General features: G+C 41.0%; 2 protein-coding genes across 2 annotated transcripts; both read left to right on the top strand.

The window, feature by feature from the left end:
• Nucleotides 1-301: 301 nt before the first annotated feature.
• On the top strand, nucleotides 302-6,330 carry LOC105201392. The gene is made up of 4 exons (XM_039455054.1): nucleotides 302-430; nucleotides 3,478-3,539; nucleotides 3,751-4,163; nucleotides 4,196-6,330. Exons 1-4 carry the CDS (start codon nucleotides 416-418, stop codon nucleotides 5,455-5,457), a joined length of 1,752 nt encoding a protein of 583 aa, XP_039310988.1. The 5' UTR covers nucleotides 302-415; the 3' UTR covers nucleotides 5,458-6,330.
• Nucleotides 6,331-17,201: 10,871 nt separating this feature from the next.
• On the top strand, nucleotides 17,202-20,833 carry LOC105201393. Its single transcript, XM_011169387.3, has 3 exons — nucleotides 17,202-17,319; nucleotides 18,295-18,386; nucleotides 18,762-20,833. Exons 1-3 carry the CDS (start codon nucleotides 17,296-17,298, stop codon nucleotides 20,509-20,511), a joined length of 1,866 nt encoding a protein of 621 aa, XP_011167689.2. The 5' UTR covers nucleotides 17,202-17,295; the 3' UTR covers nucleotides 20,512-20,833.
• Nucleotides 20,834-21,079: the final 246 nt, after the last annotated feature.

Consider the following 21,079-nt stretch of genomic DNA (forward strand, 5'->3'; position numbering starts at 1 on the left):
CAATTTTGGATGGAGCGTACACATGAATAAAATAATTTTTGAGAGTGATTTTTGTATGTCAGAGAAAGGATATTTGGAATTTTTTTGGTTCCAATTTTAAAAATTCACTGAATTGCATTACGTTTCGTACCAACTACTTTGTCGCTCCGCATTCGCTATGAAGCATGAATCCCCACCTAACTGAAGATGTACACGCAGAGTTGGGACCCCCGTATAGCACCGTGGCTCTCTTTGTACCCCTCCTCGAAATATCTCTGTCTAGAGTATCTAGGCGTCTACTAGGCAGAGGAGCATTCGCTATAAAAGCCACGTATGTCACGATGAATCCCTCAGAAGAGTGACGAGCCGTAAAAAAAGACGGTGGTCATTGCCATCCTTTTCACACGGTGGGCCACGGTACACCCTGGTCGAGAAAATGCGATCCATTCTGGTCAGTGCTTATCGCCGCCGATTTATTACTCCGTGTTCTCATCCTTCGCGTTTTTAATCATGTGTCAGTGCGCCTGTGATATATGTGAGGTTCCTTCTCGAACGGAAAGTGACGATATCGGTAGCAATCTTTCATTTTTTAGATGACACGCGACGCGCGCGATACGCGATCTTGTGCCTGTCGTCTTCTTAGCTTTAGCGCCATCCAGTGAAATGTGGAAGTACAGTGCTTTCTAGATATCATATCGTAGATTATAAATCTTGATAAAGTCAGGAGATTTCGTTAAATTCTCACGCTGCCGTTTATTTTCGCATTCGTATAACATTTTTTTTAATACATGAAAAAAATTTATTTTTCTTAATATTATATTGTATAATGTGCAATATTTTATTTTAAATTCACAATATTATAGATAAAACGTGTGCAATTATATAGAGAGACATACATAATATTATTTTAGACTTATTAAACAAACGATTTTATATAATTGCAACTAAGTTTACATCGGAAACTGCAAAACTTTTTATATTTCGTGGAATCGATATACTGATAATGGCACGTGGCAGTTTATTTTTACATAAAAGAGTACATAAAAGCGTATTCGACGGAGCAACCTTAAAATTGTCGAGGCAATAGCATGGCTGCGGCAACGTGAATTGTTACAAACGAACCGGCAAATCAGTGCCATTTTCCAATGGCAATTGCTATAAGTGGGCATTCTTGTCACTTTTCACTCCGCGAAATGGAAAGTTGTGCAAATAAGAGCCGCTCTGGGAATATATATATATATATATATATATATATATATATATATTATATATATATATATATATATATACGGTACATAACTGCATTAAATGTTCTTTGCGAAATTCGACGGGGTCGACGAAGCGAAGCCGCAAAGTCAAGTAGCTGACAATGAGTCAATGTCATCGGCACTCTTTGAAGTGCACTGTTCTCGCTTTTTCTTTAATTTATTTCTCTCTCTACAATTACATGATATATATTTATATATGTATCACTACCGTATGCAACATACTTTCTTATATAACAAAAGATAAAGTAATAAATTATTTATTTACCTTGTATAACAAAATTTGGAGATATTCTATCTTGGGAATTTACAAAATATTACAGTTTAGATATAAAATAATAATGTTATACTTTTTAAAACGTTATTTTCATCATACTTGAAATTATATTTATTAAAGAATGAGATATAAAGATAGAGTTTTTTCTTTACATCTCATTCAAAGATATGTTGATTTAATTAGAGTAGATAATGTTTATCCGATTTCTGACAAACAGAAACATAGCTATTAACTAGATAAAGACGATAAAGACAAAATAAGTTAAATAATCAACAGGTAATTTTACATGCCAATGTCAACGCGAAATAAGATAATAATATAGGTATGTGAAGTGATCGTATAAAAAGTCGGATTAAAAAGAAAGTAAGCCAAGGTTATTATTAGTATGTAGATAATATGCAAACAATTATTATTGTTATGTTAATTTGAGAAGAAGTGAATCTATGACGTTTAATCAACGTTTATAATAATGCGTAATTACTGAAATTTCTTCTGAAACATTACGGCAATATCCGGCGCAAAACAAAACATTGTGACGGAAGGTCACAATTTTTTTTTTCTTTGACATTTCGTTACATTTAGTCGATCACTAATTGAGATCGTTTTCTAATATCGTTTGTTTAAATTTTAAATATTCAAATACCTGAACACAAAGATATTCTAGGACCTCAATATATCTAAATACTTAATATCTAATTATCCAGCTATCACGTGTTATTCAAGATATTATTTCATATCTAATATTAGTACATTCAGTTATTCCAGGTTTTACGCAAGATGTTTTAGACTTAGCGAGTCATCTTTCACTTGCGAATCCTTCGGCTTACCGGATCCTTTGGCTCATGAAACCGGTCTTTTACCTTGCGAAGATATCAAGGAAGGTCATCTGTCGCAAATTTTCAGATGATCTTCACAATTACGATAACACGTAAATTACGACATTATTCAAATTCGTATGTCGCTCAATAATTAAAAAAAAAAATTTTTAATTGTATTTCTAAGGCTCCAAGTTCCTCGCGATTGTTTATAATTTATGAACTGTCGGTGTCCATTATCTTTATTGAGGAAAGTTTGATTCTAAATACGGATTGAGAAATTTGTACATGAAAAGTGACACGCGCAATATATAGCCGGGGACATTCCGTGTATCCAAGTGTACGTACGTTGATAGTCAAACGGTCCTAGAATAACTTTTAATGGGGAAAAGAGAAAGAAGGAGACAAGTGGGACGGCCAAAGCACATGATATCCCGTTGCCGCAGGGCTGGACACGGGCGACAGGTAGCGCTCAAGGGCAATACTTGACGAAAAAAAGAGAAGAGGAATCTCGAAGCCCACTTTCCTTTAATTTAACCGTCGGTACAGGTTTTACGGTCCCGTTGGCTCCTCGTGGAAAAATGCGAAGACAGCGGGATGGAGGAGAATAGGGGGGTCGGTCGACCCAATTCGCGTCGGTGTTTACGTCGGCCGTGCGTTCACACGGCTCTGCGGCGGACACTTTCATTTTTGAGAGACGCGCTCTTGAGCGCGTAGAAATCCGTCCGCAGCATTTCCGTCGCGCGCGCGATGAAAGACTAAGAGCCGGCGGGAAGGCTGATGGCGGGGGCGATTGCGAGAATGAGATAATTATGCTGCCGTGACGCGCTTGAGAGAAAGAAGACTAATTACCCGGGGCATCTTCTCTTTCACACGATTGATCGCACAATTAGCGTATCTTTGTTCCTTTGCGCGCAGACATTTATCGCTCATTTATCTTTGCATTCCGCGAGGAAAACCGCAGCGTTATCTCTTATTCATGAAGTGTTAATTTTGTTGAAAGTATTTGTAATTATTCTATCCTTTCTCCGATTTTTCTCAAGTTTGTATCATTGTCATCATCATTACTATTATAAATATTCAATTGAATTATTTATGCAGACATCTACTTTTATAAACTAATGGAAAAAAATTCTTTCAGACAATATTATGTGGCCTCTTTGTTATCTCTGTGCTTGGAGACCCAATTAGAACAAAGAGAGAGTGAGTATATCAAAGATTTAATACTTGACATGAGATGATGCACAAAAATTTATTCTTAGAGTTTATATATTAAATTTTATATTATAATTTATATGTTATCTGCAAAAGTAATTTGCACAAGTCTTGTAGTATTAAATGGCATTACAATCGTTTAAGTTTTTATTGAATTACGACGTGTGATGTCATCACTCTAACGAAAAATATACCACAGGCCTCCCATAAGCTCGCAGTATGGCGCACCACCATCGACGTCCTACGGTGCACCGAACGTAGGACCTTCCGATTCTTATGGTCCACCACCTTCCAACTCCTACGGTGCACCTCTTCCTGATTCATATGGTGCACCTCCACCAGCGCCGTCATCGTCTTACGGTGCGCCTTCGTCATCTTATGGTGCACCGTCTGGACCCTCGTCGTCTTATGGCGCGCCACCTTCGTCATCTTACGGAGCACCATCCGGAGGCGGCGGCGATCACGGATCCTTCGGCGGCGGCGGCGGCGGCGGGGGAGGATTTGATTTCGGTGGCGGTGATCACGGCGGAGGATCCTTCGGCGGCGGTCATGGTGGAGGAGGATCCTTTGGCGGTGGTCACGGCGGAGGATCTTTCGGTGACGATCACGGAGGTGGATCGTTCGATGATCATCACGGATCGGAGGTTTCGGCGGCGGCGGCGGCGGCGGCGGCGGCGGCGGCGGTTACGGCGGAGGCGGAGGTCACGGCGGCGGTTTCGGCGGTGGTGGCGGCCACGGCGGCGGTTTCGGCGGTGGTGACGGCGGTTACGGCGGTGGTGGCGGCCACGGTGGCGGTGGCGGCCACGGCGGCGGTTTCGGCGGTGGTGACGGCGGTTACGGTGGTGGTGGCGGCCACGGTGGCGGTGGCGGCCACGGCGGCGGTTTCGGCAGTGGTGACGGCGGTTACGGCGGTGGTGGCGGCCACGGCGGCGGTTTTGGCGGTGGTGACGACAGTTACGGCGGTGGTGGCGGTCACGGAGGTGGTGACAGCGGTTATGGTGGGGGTGGCGGTCACGGAGGTGGTGGCGGTGGCGATTTCGGTGGTTCGATTTCCGACTCCTATGGCCCGCCGTCATCACCCTCCGGATCCTATGGACCTCCGGCGCATGATCACGGCCCGAAAGGGGTGTGGAAGAAGAAGTTGGTATGGAAGCCCGAATGGAAGCAAATCTGGAAAACAGAATCGAAAATGACATGGAAGCAGGTGTGGAAGAAGGTACAGGTACCGGTTTGGAAGGAGACGCAAGTACCCGCGTGGAAGGAGGTCAAGGTACCCGCCTGGAAAAAAGTTCAGAAGCCCGTTTGGAAGCAGATCCAAGTGCCGGCTTGGAAGGAGGTTCAGGTGCCAGCTTGGAAGAAGGTAACAAAACCCGTTTGGAAGGAAGTTCAAGTTCCTGTGTGGAAGGAAGTCCAGGTGCCCGAGTGGAAGAAGATGTTTGTACCGGAGTGGGTTAAAGTCGGCATACCAGGAGAGCACAACGTAGGCAAGGACCATAACGGTTGGCAGTACACTAGCCACGATCTCTGGAAGAAGAAGCTGATTTGGAAGCCGGTCTGGAAGAAGGTCTGGAGAACGGAAAAGAAACAGATTTGGGTAAGCGATAAGAAATTAGAATGGAAAGAGGAATGGAAACAAATCTGGAAGTCGGAGAAGAAGCAAATTTGGGTACAGGACAAAAAGTTAGTTTGGCAGGAAGAATCTGTGCAAGTATGGGTGCCTCAAAAGAAACAAATCTGGGTCACGCAGAAGAAACAGGTGTGGAAAGACGAATGGAAGAGTAAGTGGGTTCCGGTTTGGAAGGACGTGCAAGTACCGGCTTGGAAAAAGATCTGGAAGCCCGTCTGGGAGAAAGTTTGGGTTCCCATCGAGTCTCATCACGACGACGATCATCACGGTTACAAGTAGATCGTCATTGAAAATTATATTCAGCCGGCTCGATCTTTCTTCTGCGTCTATCTCGTGACATTGCGAGGGTTGAGAGGTCAACTCTGAAAATTGTTAGAGAATTGCGTCGGAAGTCGGTCGAGTCTTATAACGTCTTGTGATAATGGATTGTTCGGCTGTAGATATAGGTATGTCTCAAGAGGAGAAAAGGGAAGGCCGACTAGTAGACGCGGACCGCACGAAGAAGAGGAAAGCCTGCAACTAACAGTTAGAAAGCATCACGACTATGAGATATGTACGAAAGTGGATGATGAAAATTTTCAATTGATCATCTCAATGACAGTGCGACTGGGTTGCGAAACCGCTCGGTTCTTCGTAAAATGTTATAGAGGAACCGAAGTAATCTGACGAATGTGAAGATATCCCTCAAAAGAGCGAGATGCCTACTAATAACTGATCTATAAATGAATAAACTTGTAACGACACACATCTTCCTAGAGAGAGATTAACGATTTACTTACCTGAGCTTCGAGATAGATCATCACTAAGAAAAATTGCGTTTGACAATTTTTTGTTGGAAAATAATAATAATCGTAATCCACTTGTCATTAGAGAAAACATGTAAAATTGTTAAACATGTTTACATCAACGTAACAAATGACTTTATTTTAGTAGATCAATTTGGATTAAATCTTAGAATGAAAATTACATAAAAGTAATACTTCTTTGTTTAGTTTTTTTTTCATCACAGTGTGAATAATCCATAGCCTCGGAATGGCCACGTGCGTATTAATATCATGTGTAATTAATACCTTACTCTGTAAATATCGTTTGATTATTGGGATGCGTGCATGTTAATATTTTTTATACGTTAATAAATATTATTTTATACTACACCACGAATTATTAATTGATTTCCTTCACATTTACATAAGACATTTTCTTCATATTATCCGTAACGTCAAAATTGAGAATAAGTTGTTTTTGCAAAAAAAAAAGAATCCACGAAAATATTCCACAAATGTTTTGTACATATTGTATAATTTTAAAATATACAAATTTATTTTTATTTTAAATTATTTTTATTTTAAATGTTACCTATATAAAGCAAAATTTAAATTTTTATTATGATAAAATGCATTAAAGAAATATCTAGATTTGATGAAGTAATAATTATGTTACTTGGGAATGAACTTTATTAATCAAAAGTCATAATTCTTTAAATCAGAAATTAAAAAAAAAAAAACCTTGACTTTAGGCAAAGTTTGTTTACCGCATAATTAACAAAATAAGATAATAGATTCAGCATAGTTTAAACGATCGTCAAATTTGACTGCAAACAATTTATTAAAAATATGCTAATCATGCTTTTTCGAGCATAAAATTATAATAAACCTGTTTTTACAAATAATTAATATTAAATTAATGTCAAGTTATAAATATGATATTACTTATAAAAACATAATGTACTTTTAAATATGATACATTTTTATAAATTATTCATATTAGGTTTAATTATAAATCCTTTATTCATGCAATAAAGGCAATTATAAGTTAAAATAAATGACATACGAGTGTATTTAATTTTTAATGAGTAGTAAAATTTAAAATTTATTATGCGAAACAAATGATTAAATTTACATAAATTTTTGAAGACAATAAAACTGCTTATTTTTGTTTATTCATTTAAAAGTCTGTCGTAGTTTTGCATAACTCAAAAGAAATGAGATTCACATGATATTGGGTCACATGATGAATATGAATAAATATAAATAATTAAAATCTTTTAAGTAATATATATATTAAAGCAACAGATCTCTAAAAAAAAGAGTTGTAGACTTTGAGAAAGATGAGATTTTTAGTCATGGCCATAGTTTTTTTGTTTTTCAAAGATCATCGATCGTGATAATCATGCGTTTGAAAGTGCCCACTCTCTTCTCTCTCCTTCCGCAGCATTTATTAAGATATTGTTCGCGAATACGATGCGCTCGTCTGTGAAGCCATTAATTCACATTAGTTTATATGAAAGTACCGTTGCTTTCATACGAAGATGCGCTATGCAACACGTAGAAGGAAATCAAAAGGATGACGAGGCGGAAGAGCGAGGTGGGAGAGGGGCACGATGCTTTCTAAGGATAAGACGAGTATCGAGCGAGCAAGCGTGTATCTCAGGGTCTTCAGGGTCGCGAGACGAACTCACGACCTTTACTTTCTCCACAATCGTGCTGCAACAACGTGCTATGGGGGCGAGCTACGTGAGGCAGCGAAAAATAAAAAAAGAGACTGCAATCTGAATGGTAGGGAAGACATCGACCGGAAGTGGTACACGGCTGGTAAATCTTCCATGGCAGTTTAATGAGGACGTGTACAAACCCGAAAGGAATATCGAGAAGGAACGCCAAAAGTACTTTCGATTCAGACCCCGAGAGTAATCGATCAATCGGCCACACTTTCATCTTTTGGCGACTATGATTTTGCAGATCGTTCGAAATTACAGGCGAAACGCAACAGCTCTCTCAAATTTCTAATACTCTCAGAGCTATTTATCTAATTTTACGTAATTGTACAGTACAATAATAGTTTACATAATTGTACAGTATAGTTAGCATTCTTTATTTTCAATTAGAATAAAGAAAATAAAGAACTTTTTGTAGGTTGAAGAAAGAAACAAATAAATTATAAAATGTGATATTTTTCAGCTAACTTTGCGTGAATTTTATTTCATGATATTTTAATTTCAAGAGTTTAATTGCAAAGGCAATTAATATTGAAAATCAAAGGCACGATAAATGATATGAGTCGTTTCGACGTTTTTCTGTCGAGAAAAATTTACGAATTATTACGAAAGAAAACACGCTAAATGTGAAACATCCTGCGCTTTTCGCCAAAATTCTGCCACTCATTCCGCGACGGCGACGCGGCGCGATGCAGCGAAAGTGCAACCATCCAATAAAAAGTAAAAGTAAGATGTTATTGCACCGAGACAATGTTGAAATCGGTCGCGAAGATGCGTACGAGTCTCGCAGGTGATCTTGCCTTCCTCATTACCACGACCTTAATTACAAACGTTCCGGCATTTCTCTCTTCCTTCCTCTCGCCCGGGGGAGGACGGCATTAAAATCGCTTTCGAGCCTTTCGCCGGCAGCGAGCTACGCGGCCTGCAAGAGCCTCGAGCGGATTCTCACAGGAGACAGGAAAGGCAGGAGGCAGCCCGGTTATATTAGCATATAATGACGTTGAGTTAAACTTGAGGAAAAGCTCCGGTTAACGGGGATCCGTAAGACTCGTCCGGAGAGTGAAAGTACTCGTGCGAGTACACGGGAGCGGGTATATATCACGCGCGGTCGCCAAACACGTTTACAGTGTATATTAGACGCCGTGGCTGACGACGCGGCCGCCACGATTTTCTCCCCCAATATTCTCCTTGGAAAATACACGCCTCCCCATGTTTAATCGTTATTTATCGCACTTGAATCAAAACTTAATGGCTGAAAATACCATTTGGCCAGCGCGCGAATAATGAGCCATGCAAATTGCCTCTCATTAAAATCTCCGATAATCTCCGATGAAATCTCCACCCTCCACCACCCTCTCCGGTCACGCCGATCGTGCTAGGCTAACAAACCATAAATCAACGGCAACGAGCGAGGGGAAACGCACTTGAATTTCAAATTAATCGATGATTGCAGAAGACGTGAGGATCACTTTCAATTAAAATTCCTCGCAGCTCATAAAACGACGGCGGGTTCGCGCCGGAACCGCGCGCCGCGTTGACAACTCGCGCACTTCGCGAGGATTTTAGCAAGATTTACACCTCTTTAATGAATCCATAAATTTGATTACATCAAAACACCGAGCGTGTCCGTATTAATCAAGCGCGCATAATAAATTGCATACATTTCGTGTGTGTCGGGACGGAGCAGTGGGACGCCTCTCTCCGAATCGAAATATATTTCCGGAACACGTAACGTTCTCACCCGATTCGCGACGAGCCGTTAAAAGCCGGCTGGTCCACTTGTCCGCTTTGAGATTTATCTCGCGAGCGACCTTAATCTGTTGACCTTGACCTTGCCTTAATAATCCAATGATGCGCCGCGAGGCCGGGGCGAATCGCGTCCGCGAAATATGACATAAATCGAACACTTTCGCGTAACGAGTAATCGCGAATCGTTTCCCACACGAGACGCATCTTGATCCCCGCTTGGAAAGTGAAATTCGTTCCGATCTGTGATCAGCGAAGCGTTATCTGGGTGAAATTATACGCCCCGCGATCAATGTCGTAAGCAATCATTATCCGCATGCCTCTCTTTAATTCGTAATGCCATCTCTGTTACTTTAATGCAGGCATATTTATGCGTTTTGTACAAGCAATCTTAGAAGTCATTCAGAATTACAGTGATACGATAACTGTACATGAAAATGTGTATTTGTGAGATTTATAATAAAGAAAATGTTTTTTTTTTTAGATGTTCTAATTAGCGGCACTTATTTTTATATTAATAATATAATCATATTTTATAAAGTAAAATAATGTTTCTTTTTTTATAGAAAAATGGGTCTTATTTAGACACGTTTTGTTTTTCGTAAAATTATATTCTTTTCTTGTTCTGCCTTTTAAAAAATCACTTTTTAGTGTTTTATTTTGTAAAAATAATAGTTTTCATTGTTTTTTAGAACTATCATCATGCTGCCATCTAGCAATATTGTTGCAAAGTTAGATGATTCTCCTTTTTGTTCAAGTGCGTGAGATTCACCTTTCTCTTCTAAGGTAATGTCGCTGATTTTGAACAACTTCTTCAATGTATTAAAATACTGTATTTTACTCGCAGTCTCAAACGGTTTTATTTTAATTGCTTGTTAATTTAAAAAAGTGCTTGTATAAATAAAAATACATATAAAAGTGCAAGTATTAATTATAACTATCGATTCAAACAAATTTGAAGAAAGGCTGATGTGAGAATAAAAAATTTACGAAGCTAATTAAGTTTTAAAAAATTACAAAAATGTTTCAACATAAAATATAGAACGTCTCGTAAAATATTTCTTAATAATTTTTTTTTATAATCTTTTCTTAACACTTTTAAATCTAAAATAAAAAGAAGCATCAGTTTATATAAAAAAAATTATATTAAAGCTAAGAAAATTGAGTAGTTTTTTGAAAATAAAAATTGAGAAAAAATTCGAATGTATTCGAAAATGTATGTCTTCCAGTTGCATTTCCATCGCTTTAATTAACGGCTGGGCAAAAGTTTGCGTTTCGCAGGTTGTTCGAACATATGTGTGCAGATTTCACCTAGATAGGGCGCATCGCTGTTCACCGAGTCAGGGCGGATTTCACTTTCGAAGCAGGCTCGTCTCGAATGCATCGCTCGAGCGAACGATGCACTCCCGTAGCTCTCTACTCATCCGTCGAGTACCGCGGAAGGTCGTTCGTGGGTCGGAAACCTGCTCTTGCGGCCACGTTTCTCTGGTTCGGCAACAGGGCCGCAAAAGTCTTTTCGCATCGCGACAGGTGCACGGCGAGCCGATGTACCGATTTCTTTTGTCTCCTCGCATTGAAGCAAGTAAAAGAGAAAAACCAAAAACTTTCATTTTCACCGATCGAATTCAACGCGTGAAACGTAATGCATCGAAATAGAAAATGAGTATCAAGGTCAGATCTGTGACAGAGCGGTCGTTTTACGCAAGAACCGTCCGCAAAGTGCACGCAATGGCGCGTGTGGCACGTCGCCGGGCGCATCCATCCCTGACGGAAAACCACCGCTAGATCAGGCCGGCTATAAGTCTTACGGCGATCGTTCCGCCGACCGAAGACATCATTTATCGCGGGTAAAGCGAAAATATATATACATTTTACGATCGCGGTCCGGCCACTTTCCCGCCGTGGAAACTCGACGCCGACGCGCGGCTTACCTCACCGCGCCGTGGATGAAGAGACCCGAGAGGCAGCCCACACGGGATGCAGCGGCACGCCGCGCCGTCGAAGACGGAAACAGCCGCTGAACTCGACTCGGTTGAACAAGCTCAGCTATGCGCGGTACGCGTACGTCATTTTCGAAAGCAAACCTCTATCGGAATAATATTTATATACGCAGATATGTCTCTGCAAAATCTTCGGAGACGTAAGGAGCACACGTGAGACTAAAAAGAAATCGCAGGAAGAATTGACTAGATTATCGGAAATCTCATCAAAATGTCGAATCAATTATTTATCGAGGTATTTATCGGGAGTTTCATTTTTCTCTCTTGTAAATCTTTCTCGTGTGGGAGGAATATATATTTCTCTGTTGTCTCTTTACTTCGTTGAAAGCGCTTAAATTCGCGAACAAAATTTTGTGTTGTTGATTAGAAAAAAAAAAAAATAACAAACTCAGAGAAGTCTTCAGTTTTTTAATTTCTCTTACTAATAATTCTTAGCTCGTATAGCCAAATATAGTCAAAACATTTGTAAATATTTTTGTTGACTTTTTCGTGAAGAAGAACTCCACGTCAGATAACGTTCGTCGGAGTATCTGTCATCAGACACATTCTACATATTTCTCCCATTATTTACAATGTTTGTCACATAAAATTTCGATTGCCTCGCGAATATATTTAGTAGGATAGCATACATTATTCAACGAAAGCAATTTGGTGTGTCATATTTCTTTTTATTCACATCTTACGGCCGATCAAATAATTGCACGCGCGTGCAAATTACATTCACGTCTATAAATCGAACATCCGGCCGTGACAACGTGGGCGCAGAAGAGTTCGGTGAAAGTGCTAAATAGCCGACCATGTGTGATGTAAGAGACGGGGGACTCCGCAATTTGTCATGATCCGTCTAGTCATTGCAACGTGCTTCCTTATAGAGCGCGTTCTAATCTTCCTAGATATTATAATAACAGTGATTAATGGCAGTTCAATGACAAGAACATTTCTATCGTTTATCCATTTAATCTGCCGGAGTATTCGAGATTATTTGCATAATAACACGGATGTCAATCTCCTCTAATTGAAAATAATTTTATAAAGTTGCACGGAATAAATAAGCCTTTGTTAACAATAGCTCAGAGGCGGCATTTTTCATCTTTGCACACATACACACACACACACACACCCGAACGAGTAACTGTAAGCACTAATGGGGAAGGAGTATTTTCATTCTTGTGAACACGTGAGAATATATTTCTGAATGAAAAAGTATTTGCGCATCGCGTGCAGCGCGTACGAACTAATTGCGTGACCGAGGCAATTGTACCGGTTTAGAGAGTTCACTTGAAAAACCGGAATAAAATTTGCGCATCTTTGAGAGCATCTCAAAGAGTATATGCGTTTTTTCCATCTTGTGAAGAAAGATTTTCCGAATCGCTTAACACAAATCGATAAATTTTTTGTTGCTCAAATAATTCGCGAGTACGCAGCTCGCTGATAAACGCAGACGCGATATGTAGGTGGGAGTGTTATATTAAAAGTTAAGAGGGTTAATTTTAAATTGTGTACGTGATTGATATACGGAGTCGCGGCGTAAGCGATTAGCATTCTAAATAATAGCGGACAGAGACGGTCGACGATTACGCAAGGTGCCTTTTTATAGTCACCGCAACGGCATTACGAATGCTCGACGTCATTCGCGGTTTCGGAGGCATTCGCAACGCGACTTTTCACTCGCGAAATAATACGCCGGCACTCGCACGTCACACAAACTAGAAACGATCTCTCCTTCCGGCACCTTTAATCTCTCACATCTCTAACGGCATCAACTGAAGCGCGAATCTTGTGCAACCTGCAACTTATACTCAGACTGCTTTATTTAATAATATACAATAAAACGGCACAGGTGAAAGAAACATATTCCAACTCGTAACTAAAAGCAATTATCCTATTTGTTCTCTCGCAATTGCACGTGTTATATAAACAATTTACTGCGAGATTAAATCTGACAATTAATACTTATTTTATATGTTAATAATTTAATATTTATTTAACATTTAATGCTTATTTAATTCCGTCTTGCTATTCTTGCTTAGAATAGCAAGTTTAAGCTATAGTCAATAAATTCAGACATTCGTATTTGCTTATTAAATTTTAATGCAATCAGTTAACAAATTTTCAATTTTGAAATTTCCAAGGCGTCAATCTCCGAAGAAATTTAAACATAAAGTATCTTTCTTGTATCACGATTTCGAAAGATTAACTTTCTTCCGCGAACTTTCTTCAGCGGAGTGCGCAGCAGATTGTATCGAGTATTTGAAATCAAGCACTCGAGATGCTTGCATAGACCGATAAAGCCAGCGTAAAATTGCGGAAGAATTTTAACGGCCCCTGGCCGCAAGGTAGCGGCCATCAGAAAGGGTAATTACGCATTTAAAACACTTGAGAGCTTGTTCCGGTCTTTACAAACAAATTCTCAGCTAATTAGACCGCAAACCGGAGGAAACGCAAAAAAGTGAAAATCATGAATAACGTGATCAGGATATCTACGTGAGATCAAATATCCATTTTGGACAGTGTGTGTGTGTGTGTGTGTGTGTGTGTGTGTGTGTGTGTGTGTGTGTGTGTATGTTAGACAGAATGTGGGGTATATAAAGTAAAAAGAGCAGAAATTTAGAAATCTGAACATTTGGCAAACAGACGAGTAAACGATAAAATAAAAGTAACACGGGATCCCGGATGAACCAATATCGCGTTGTTTCAAATATTGAATTAGGCCCGATTATCTAATAACGGTGCGCGACTGATCGCTTTTGAGTCGACTCCGATAATTGTGTAACGGTCTCCGCGACGATATCTGCTTCCGGCAGATGTTTCGAGGAAAACGATATCTCTCGCGAACGACTTCGTTTTCAGAGTCATCGACGCGACCGCGACGTTTGAAAAATCCCGAGTCGAGTGCAAATAGAAAATTGGGGCCGATAGAAATTCCCGTTTACTCTCAAGCTGTTCGACATATCGGCCGATACGCGAGTGTATACGCTTTTGCTTTCTAAATGTTGCGACCCTTGAGATGTACGGAGATACCGGGCCTTTCGAGAAACGTCCTCTTGTTATTTGGGTTACCCGCGCGCGGACAAGCGCACGAATCCGTTTCCTATCTCGTTCGCGCGCGATATTGCCTATATATTGCCGTTTCATCTCGTCTCGGGTTTCAAATTTCTCCCTAATTATGCCATGCCCCGCGCGAGATTCTGAAAGATAAAAATGCAGTAAAGGCAAGAATAGCAGCGGGAGAGAATAAAACGCGTTTCGACGGAACGAAAGTTAATAATAATTTATGCGCACACAACGGTTCTCCATTCTCCATGGCGCGAGATTTCATCCGGATAGATCGGAGTCTTCTTATCTTTATCTGATCGCATGTGAATTTAGGGTGTATAAGAAGAACTCTTCTACATATGTGCAAAAATAATCTCGAAAGAGTTTAAGATAATTGCAAGCAAACGACTTTCAGGATCTTCAAAGATCTGCATTTCTCTATTTGTATTTTGGAGTATCCTTCTTGCGCAACGCTAAATTACGACCGTGCCAATAACGAAAGCGGATATTCCCGTGGTGCGGAGGCGAACGTCCACGTTCGAGCGTCCCCCAGGCGCTTTTGCCCGGCGGACTGCTCTCATGCCTGTGGATTCGAAAATCTGGAGCAGTCAATGGGCGAGTGATTTATGAACCGGAATAGCGAGAACGTATACCCCCGAGTTTCGTGCGCGAATGTTTCGAGACGCATGCCGGCGACTCTCTAGCGGCCGGTCGAGGGAATTCACTTTCATCCGTGAGTCGGCGCGACGTGTTAAACGGATATATGCACTTAACGCAGTTTAACGTCTACCGTTAAACGCCACCGGTACGCGCCTATACCGATCCCCGGCCGATCTTTTCGTTTTCTATTCTTTGTCTCCGCCGGTCGTCGGACGTAGCTCCTTCCCGATATCAGTCTCGATATCGTTCATCAGACGAGCGAGAGAGCGCCAGGGGGCCGCTAGCACTCTCGCTATCACTCAGGAATCTCACGAACGAAGCCTCGTTAGATCTAATTTTCCCGGCTGTGCTCGTTGCCGCGGCCGCACATTGTTTGTCTCCGCGATAAAAAGCGGAAAATGCGCTTGCACACTCCGTATGCACGAAACCGTTCCCCGGTACGCTTTCTCTCGTGACGCCAAGGAGCGATCGTCGTCGGAAGAAAATCGCGCGGTCGTAAGCTTCGCGCAAAACAGAGCGATTAAGTGCGGCAAGGGCCCTGAGATCGCCGCTAATTCTTTCTACGTTACAAGATTTTCTGTCCGAATTGCTTTTTAACTGTCCCAATTCCACGCTCTCCCCATTAAAATGTTTATCTCGTTTCACAAGCAATTCCGCCATTTGCGTATATGTGTGTGTGTGTGTGTGTATGTGTGTGTGTGTGTGTGTGTGTGTGCGGGTGCGCGATAGCGACATCCATTTCGTTTCACCGTTATCGTGTAACACTGCTTTGAACATACGCAATTGCATTAGAGAAAAAAGAAACAATAATAAAGAAAAGCGATGATTATTTAACTTGATTCTATCAAATTTATAGGTTTTATTGAATTTTTTTTCTTAAAGAAATAATATATAATATTTATATTGTAATATGTTACTTTTGATATAAAATATAATAAAAATAAATAGTCGTTAAGCTCTTACAATTAGATCGACTCTGGATCTCAGAAAACTCTAGACGTCACGATTTAATGTTACTTGAAGCTCTTTGGCACTCTTCAAACTCTTTTTATTTCTATCTTTGTATAAATTTTTAAGTAATTAAAATTATAATTTAAAAAATTTTAAATAATTTAAAAGCCTAGTTATAAACTGTAATAAATGCTATTATATAAAACTGGCGTCTAAGAATTTTCATGTTTCCCGATATCAGCTTTTCGATAATATCTGTTCGGAATCGAATAGATCGATTTAGCAACGTTAAAGTGTCTCAATTTCAGCATGTGAGATAAAACATTTTTAAAAACATGCGTTATATAAATGTCGAAATATTTGCATTGTTACGTTCACCAAAATATCATTTTAAAACTAGAAGTGATTGATGATCCGAAAAGTTGTTTCGAAACCCCATAAAATTCAATTAGAGTTTAGAATTAATTCCATCTATATCGTCGTACCAACATCATTAATTATTAATAAAGAAATGGATAGCGTAGCTTTCGCAGCAGACTCATGAGAGTCACCCGAACCGGTTCGATCAGCTACCTAAGAAGGAATTAACGTTGTTTCGAGATATCTAATGAAGGCATTAGGCGTGTTCTTTCTCGCTCCGGTAGTATCGAAATAATCTGGATCGCGAGGCATAACCTTGTCGCATAACCTTGCGAGGCTTGAACTTCACCGTTGAAACACACGCGCTGGAATAACTGGGAGGTTCAAGTCGTTCTTGCTTGCTCGACCGGATCGTGCTCTCGATCACTTTCTCCGTGTGGATGATATGGCTCGGCTGGTCTCACGGGCCGGAAGTGGGGGTGTTAGAAGGAGGACGATGGTGGAAGAAGAGGTAGAGGTAGAGGTAGAGGTAGAGAAGAAGGGTTCAACCGTAAGGGATACCCAGGACCCAAAACGACGGTGCGGGGCACTACCACCACCTTCTAAATGGAATTCTCCGATTTCCACCACGTGTGGAACCAACGGGGCCGACGGGGGCCACCTCTACCGTCGATGATTCGCCACCACCGCTGGCTTCTGAGCTGGCTGCTGCTTCCTTACCACAATGCTCGCGCCGCGAATGCCTTCGGGGGAGGATACGTGCCTATATAACTACGGCGTTCCGGTGATTGGACGAAGTAAGCTACGTTTTCCTGCGTCCAGGGAACAGGAGTACGCGGCCCGAGCCCGACGGGCGGCATTGCGAGAAATATGAGGATTCGCCCGGGATGCGCGGTCAGTTTTCTCCATCAATTTTCACTCTATCAATTCGTGTCGGTGCGCGATGTCGGCGTGTCGCGCGCGCGTTGTGCCCGTTAGTCGAACGCCACTATCTTGCGCGGCTCTTCCGGTTAATTCACGCGACCTTGATGGTTGCATCGTAATGCGTACCGGAAAAAATTTTCAAAGTGCGTCGTTTCAACTTCGAGGAGAGATGACATTCTTCTTCGGCACTTGTCGCTTGTTGAACGAACGTAGTGCTCGGCCAGGCGAATGTAAATCATCGTCACTCCGGACAGGATGTATAAGTCTTCTACTAACGTTTTAACCGCATTGCTACTCGTCATAATCGAGTCGAGGCAAAGAAATTTATCGTATACTTGCATCAACATTTTTGTGGACTGGTAAACTAGAATATGATTATTAAATGCGTGGACTTAATAAATCTGTCAGCCTACAATTTCTCCTCCTTTCTTTTTCTTATTTACATAGATTTGTACACAGATATTAGGCTACTAATTTGCATTTTATAATTGAACTTCCGTTAAAACACACGTGCAGGAATAACCGAGAAATCAAAGTCGCTCTTGCGAAACTATATGCAAAGCAAATAACTTTGTAATGAAAACAGAGTTACACAATTAATTTCTCTTCTCCTTATAAATTTTTAAATAATTGAAATAATTTGGAGAAATTTTCGAATAAGTTAAACTCCAGGATTCACCTTATACGGATCTACAAACCTCGTATTTTCGTGCATAAATTTCAATCTTTTTACGTTTTAGGTCATTTTATTTCACTTACAAATATTTATTATTTTTCGATAAATATATTATTATCGATCAGCAAATATTAACTGCTAAAATTATCGTATAATATTTACATGTACGATTAATCGCAGATAAATTTTAAAAGTCGTTCCGTTTATCAACTTATTAATACTATTTTTTTTTATATTCGCGTTTTGTTTATTTTGATTGTTGTTTACAGGCTGTACTAGCGCTGCTACTACAAGCCGCTCTTGTGGCGAGCAAGGCCGTGGATCAGACGCAATTACAGCAACAATTACAACGGCAAACTCCGTATGTATGACAGCTTGTCTTAATAAAGAAAGCCACGCTATGTTTGATAATAACAGCGTACGTCGCTAAATTTCTTTTTATAAGGATTTGTGAAGATCTAATGTGCAAACTACGAAATATTAGCGGTTAATGATACGAAATTCTTTCTCACTCTTTTTGTGTTTTTAGTTTTCTATAAGTACCTTACATTTTACAATATTATTATTTTTATTTTAATCAGCATGAAAATAATTTATAAATCTAGATAGCACATAGACCTCGGAAGACTTTTTTGTATATAAAAGAAGATTAAAATAATTTTAAAAGTAATTAAAATATGAGGGTGGGATTTATTAATTTTTTGATCTTGAATCAATCATGTTATCATGATCACAGATACGGTACGGAAGCGCAAAAACGATGGGGAGGCGACGGTGGTGATTATGGAGGTGGCGGTGGTGGTTTTGGAGGTGGCGATATTGGGGGTGGTCACTTCGGTAGCAGCGGCGGCGGCGGCGGCGACGTCGGTGGTCACTATGGAGGTGGATATGGAGGTGGCTATGGAGGTGGCGATGGCGGCGGTCATTTTGGGGGTGGCGACGGCGGCGGTCATTTTGGAGGTGGCGATGGCGGCGGTCATTTTGGGGGTGGCGACGGCGGCGGTCATTTCGGAGGTGGCGACGGCGGCGGTCATTTCGGAGGTGGCGACATCGGCGGTCATTTTGGCAGTAGCGGTGGAGATGGCGGCGGTCATTTTGGAGGTGACGACGGTGGCGGTCATTTTGGAGGTGGCGATACTAGTGGTCATGGCGGTGACTTTGGCGGCGGTGACTTTGGAGGTGGCGGCGGAGGAGGAATCGAAGCGCATCATGGCGGTCATGACGATCACCATGACAAGGGCTACTGGAAGAAAAAATTAGTCTGGAAACCAGGCTGGAAGAAGATCTGGAAACCGGCGAAGAAGCAGATCTGGAAACCTGCGTGGAAGAAAATCTGGAAGCCTATTTGGGTACCAACCCAGAAAGCGGTGTGGAAGGAGATCCAAGTACCCGCTTGGAAAAAGATCTGGAAACCCGTGTGGAAAGAGATTCAAGTGCCTGTGTGGAAAGAAATACAGGTGCCGGCTTGGAAAAAAATCTGGAAGCCGATTTGGGTACCGATCAAGGTACCCGCTTGGAAGGAGATTCAAGTACCTGCGTGGAAAAAGATTTGGAAACCGGTTTGGAAAGAGATTCAAGTACCAGTGTGGAAAGAGATTCAAGTACCCGCTTGGAAAAAGCTCTGGGTCCCTGAATGGGTAAAAATTGGCATACCGGGTGAACACTTTCACGGTACGGATCATCATGGATGGCAATACACGAGTCATGATCTTTGGAAAAAGAAGTTGATCTGGAAGCCAGTGTGGAAAAAGTATTGGAAATCGGCAAAAAAGCAGATTTGGGTGTCGGACAAAAAGCTCGAGTGGAAAGAGGCCTGGAAGCAAGTATGGAAACCAGCGAAGAAGCAAATCTGGGTAGAGGATAAGAAGCTGGCCTGGAAGGAAGCGTGGAAACAGATTTGGAAGCCGAGCAAGAAACTCGTCTGGGTTCCCGACAAGAAACTCGAGTGGAAGGAGGCTTGGAAGCAGATCTGGAAGCCGAGCAAGAAGCTGGAATGGATTCCTGACAAGAAGCTCGCTTGGAAGGAAGCTTGGAAGCAGATTTGGGTGCCTGCTTGGAAAGAAATCTGGGTACCAGCCTGGAAGAAGATATGGAAACCGGTCTGGATATCCGAGTGGTTCCCCAACGAAGATCATCACCATCATCACGACTGGGATCGCAAGGACACGCAGGCTCAGAACACGCAAGTTGTGCCTTACAGCCCCGAAAAGGGTGTCCAGCAGAAGAAACAATTGCAACCACAACAGGGACAACGACAACTGGTGCAGCCACAACAAGGACAGCAACAAGTGCAGCCACAACAAAAACAGCAACAAGTGCAGCCACAGCAAGGACCGCAACAAGTACAGCAACGTCAGGCAGACAGTAACAAAGTCGGATGGGACAGGTCTTTTAAGGCAGGTTTGCCGACTATCACGCAGGATTTGGTACCACCGCCAGCTCATCAAAACGGAGGCCAAGCCAACTTTGCATTCCCTGGTCGCTGATAGAGCTAGATATCCGTGCAGAATAATCGCACTGTAAAACCACAAAAAAATGCTTGTACAAACGTCTCTATAGGAGAGTACTGTAACATAAGCCGCTGTATATATTACGTCTTAGGATTAAGATAAGATCGCGTAAAACTTAAGTTACTCGAAATTGTTCGACTGACGCGCTTCCTGCCTTTCGAGGTACCACATTTACCTTGACACGTTGTAACCTGTGTTTTTTTCTTTTCTTGTTTTCTATTTTTTTTATATACTTGTTGTTGTGTCTTCAATTGTTAACTAATACTGTTACGAATAAAATATATAAGTATTTTGTTAATTTTTTGTCTATCATTATTTCATCCTTAGTTTTTAAGTAATATTTTTTTAATGCAAGAATCGTAACAATACAACTTTCACTTGATTATTTACTGAACGTGATAATGAAATAAAGGTAAATTAGACATACAGAGTATGTAAACAGAATAAGAATCTAACAAATATCTTCAGTAAAAAATATGTAAAAATTTTTATTTTTAAATGAAGAATACAGAAATGTGTGCATCGAACGCAAATTCAACGAGGA

This window comes from Solenopsis invicta, chromosome 11 (genome assembly GCF_016802725.1).
Source record: "Solenopsis invicta isolate M01_SB chromosome 11, UNIL_Sinv_3.0, whole genome shotgun sequence".
Taxonomy (NCBI): domain Eukaryota; kingdom Metazoa; phylum Arthropoda; class Insecta; order Hymenoptera; family Formicidae; genus Solenopsis; species Solenopsis invicta.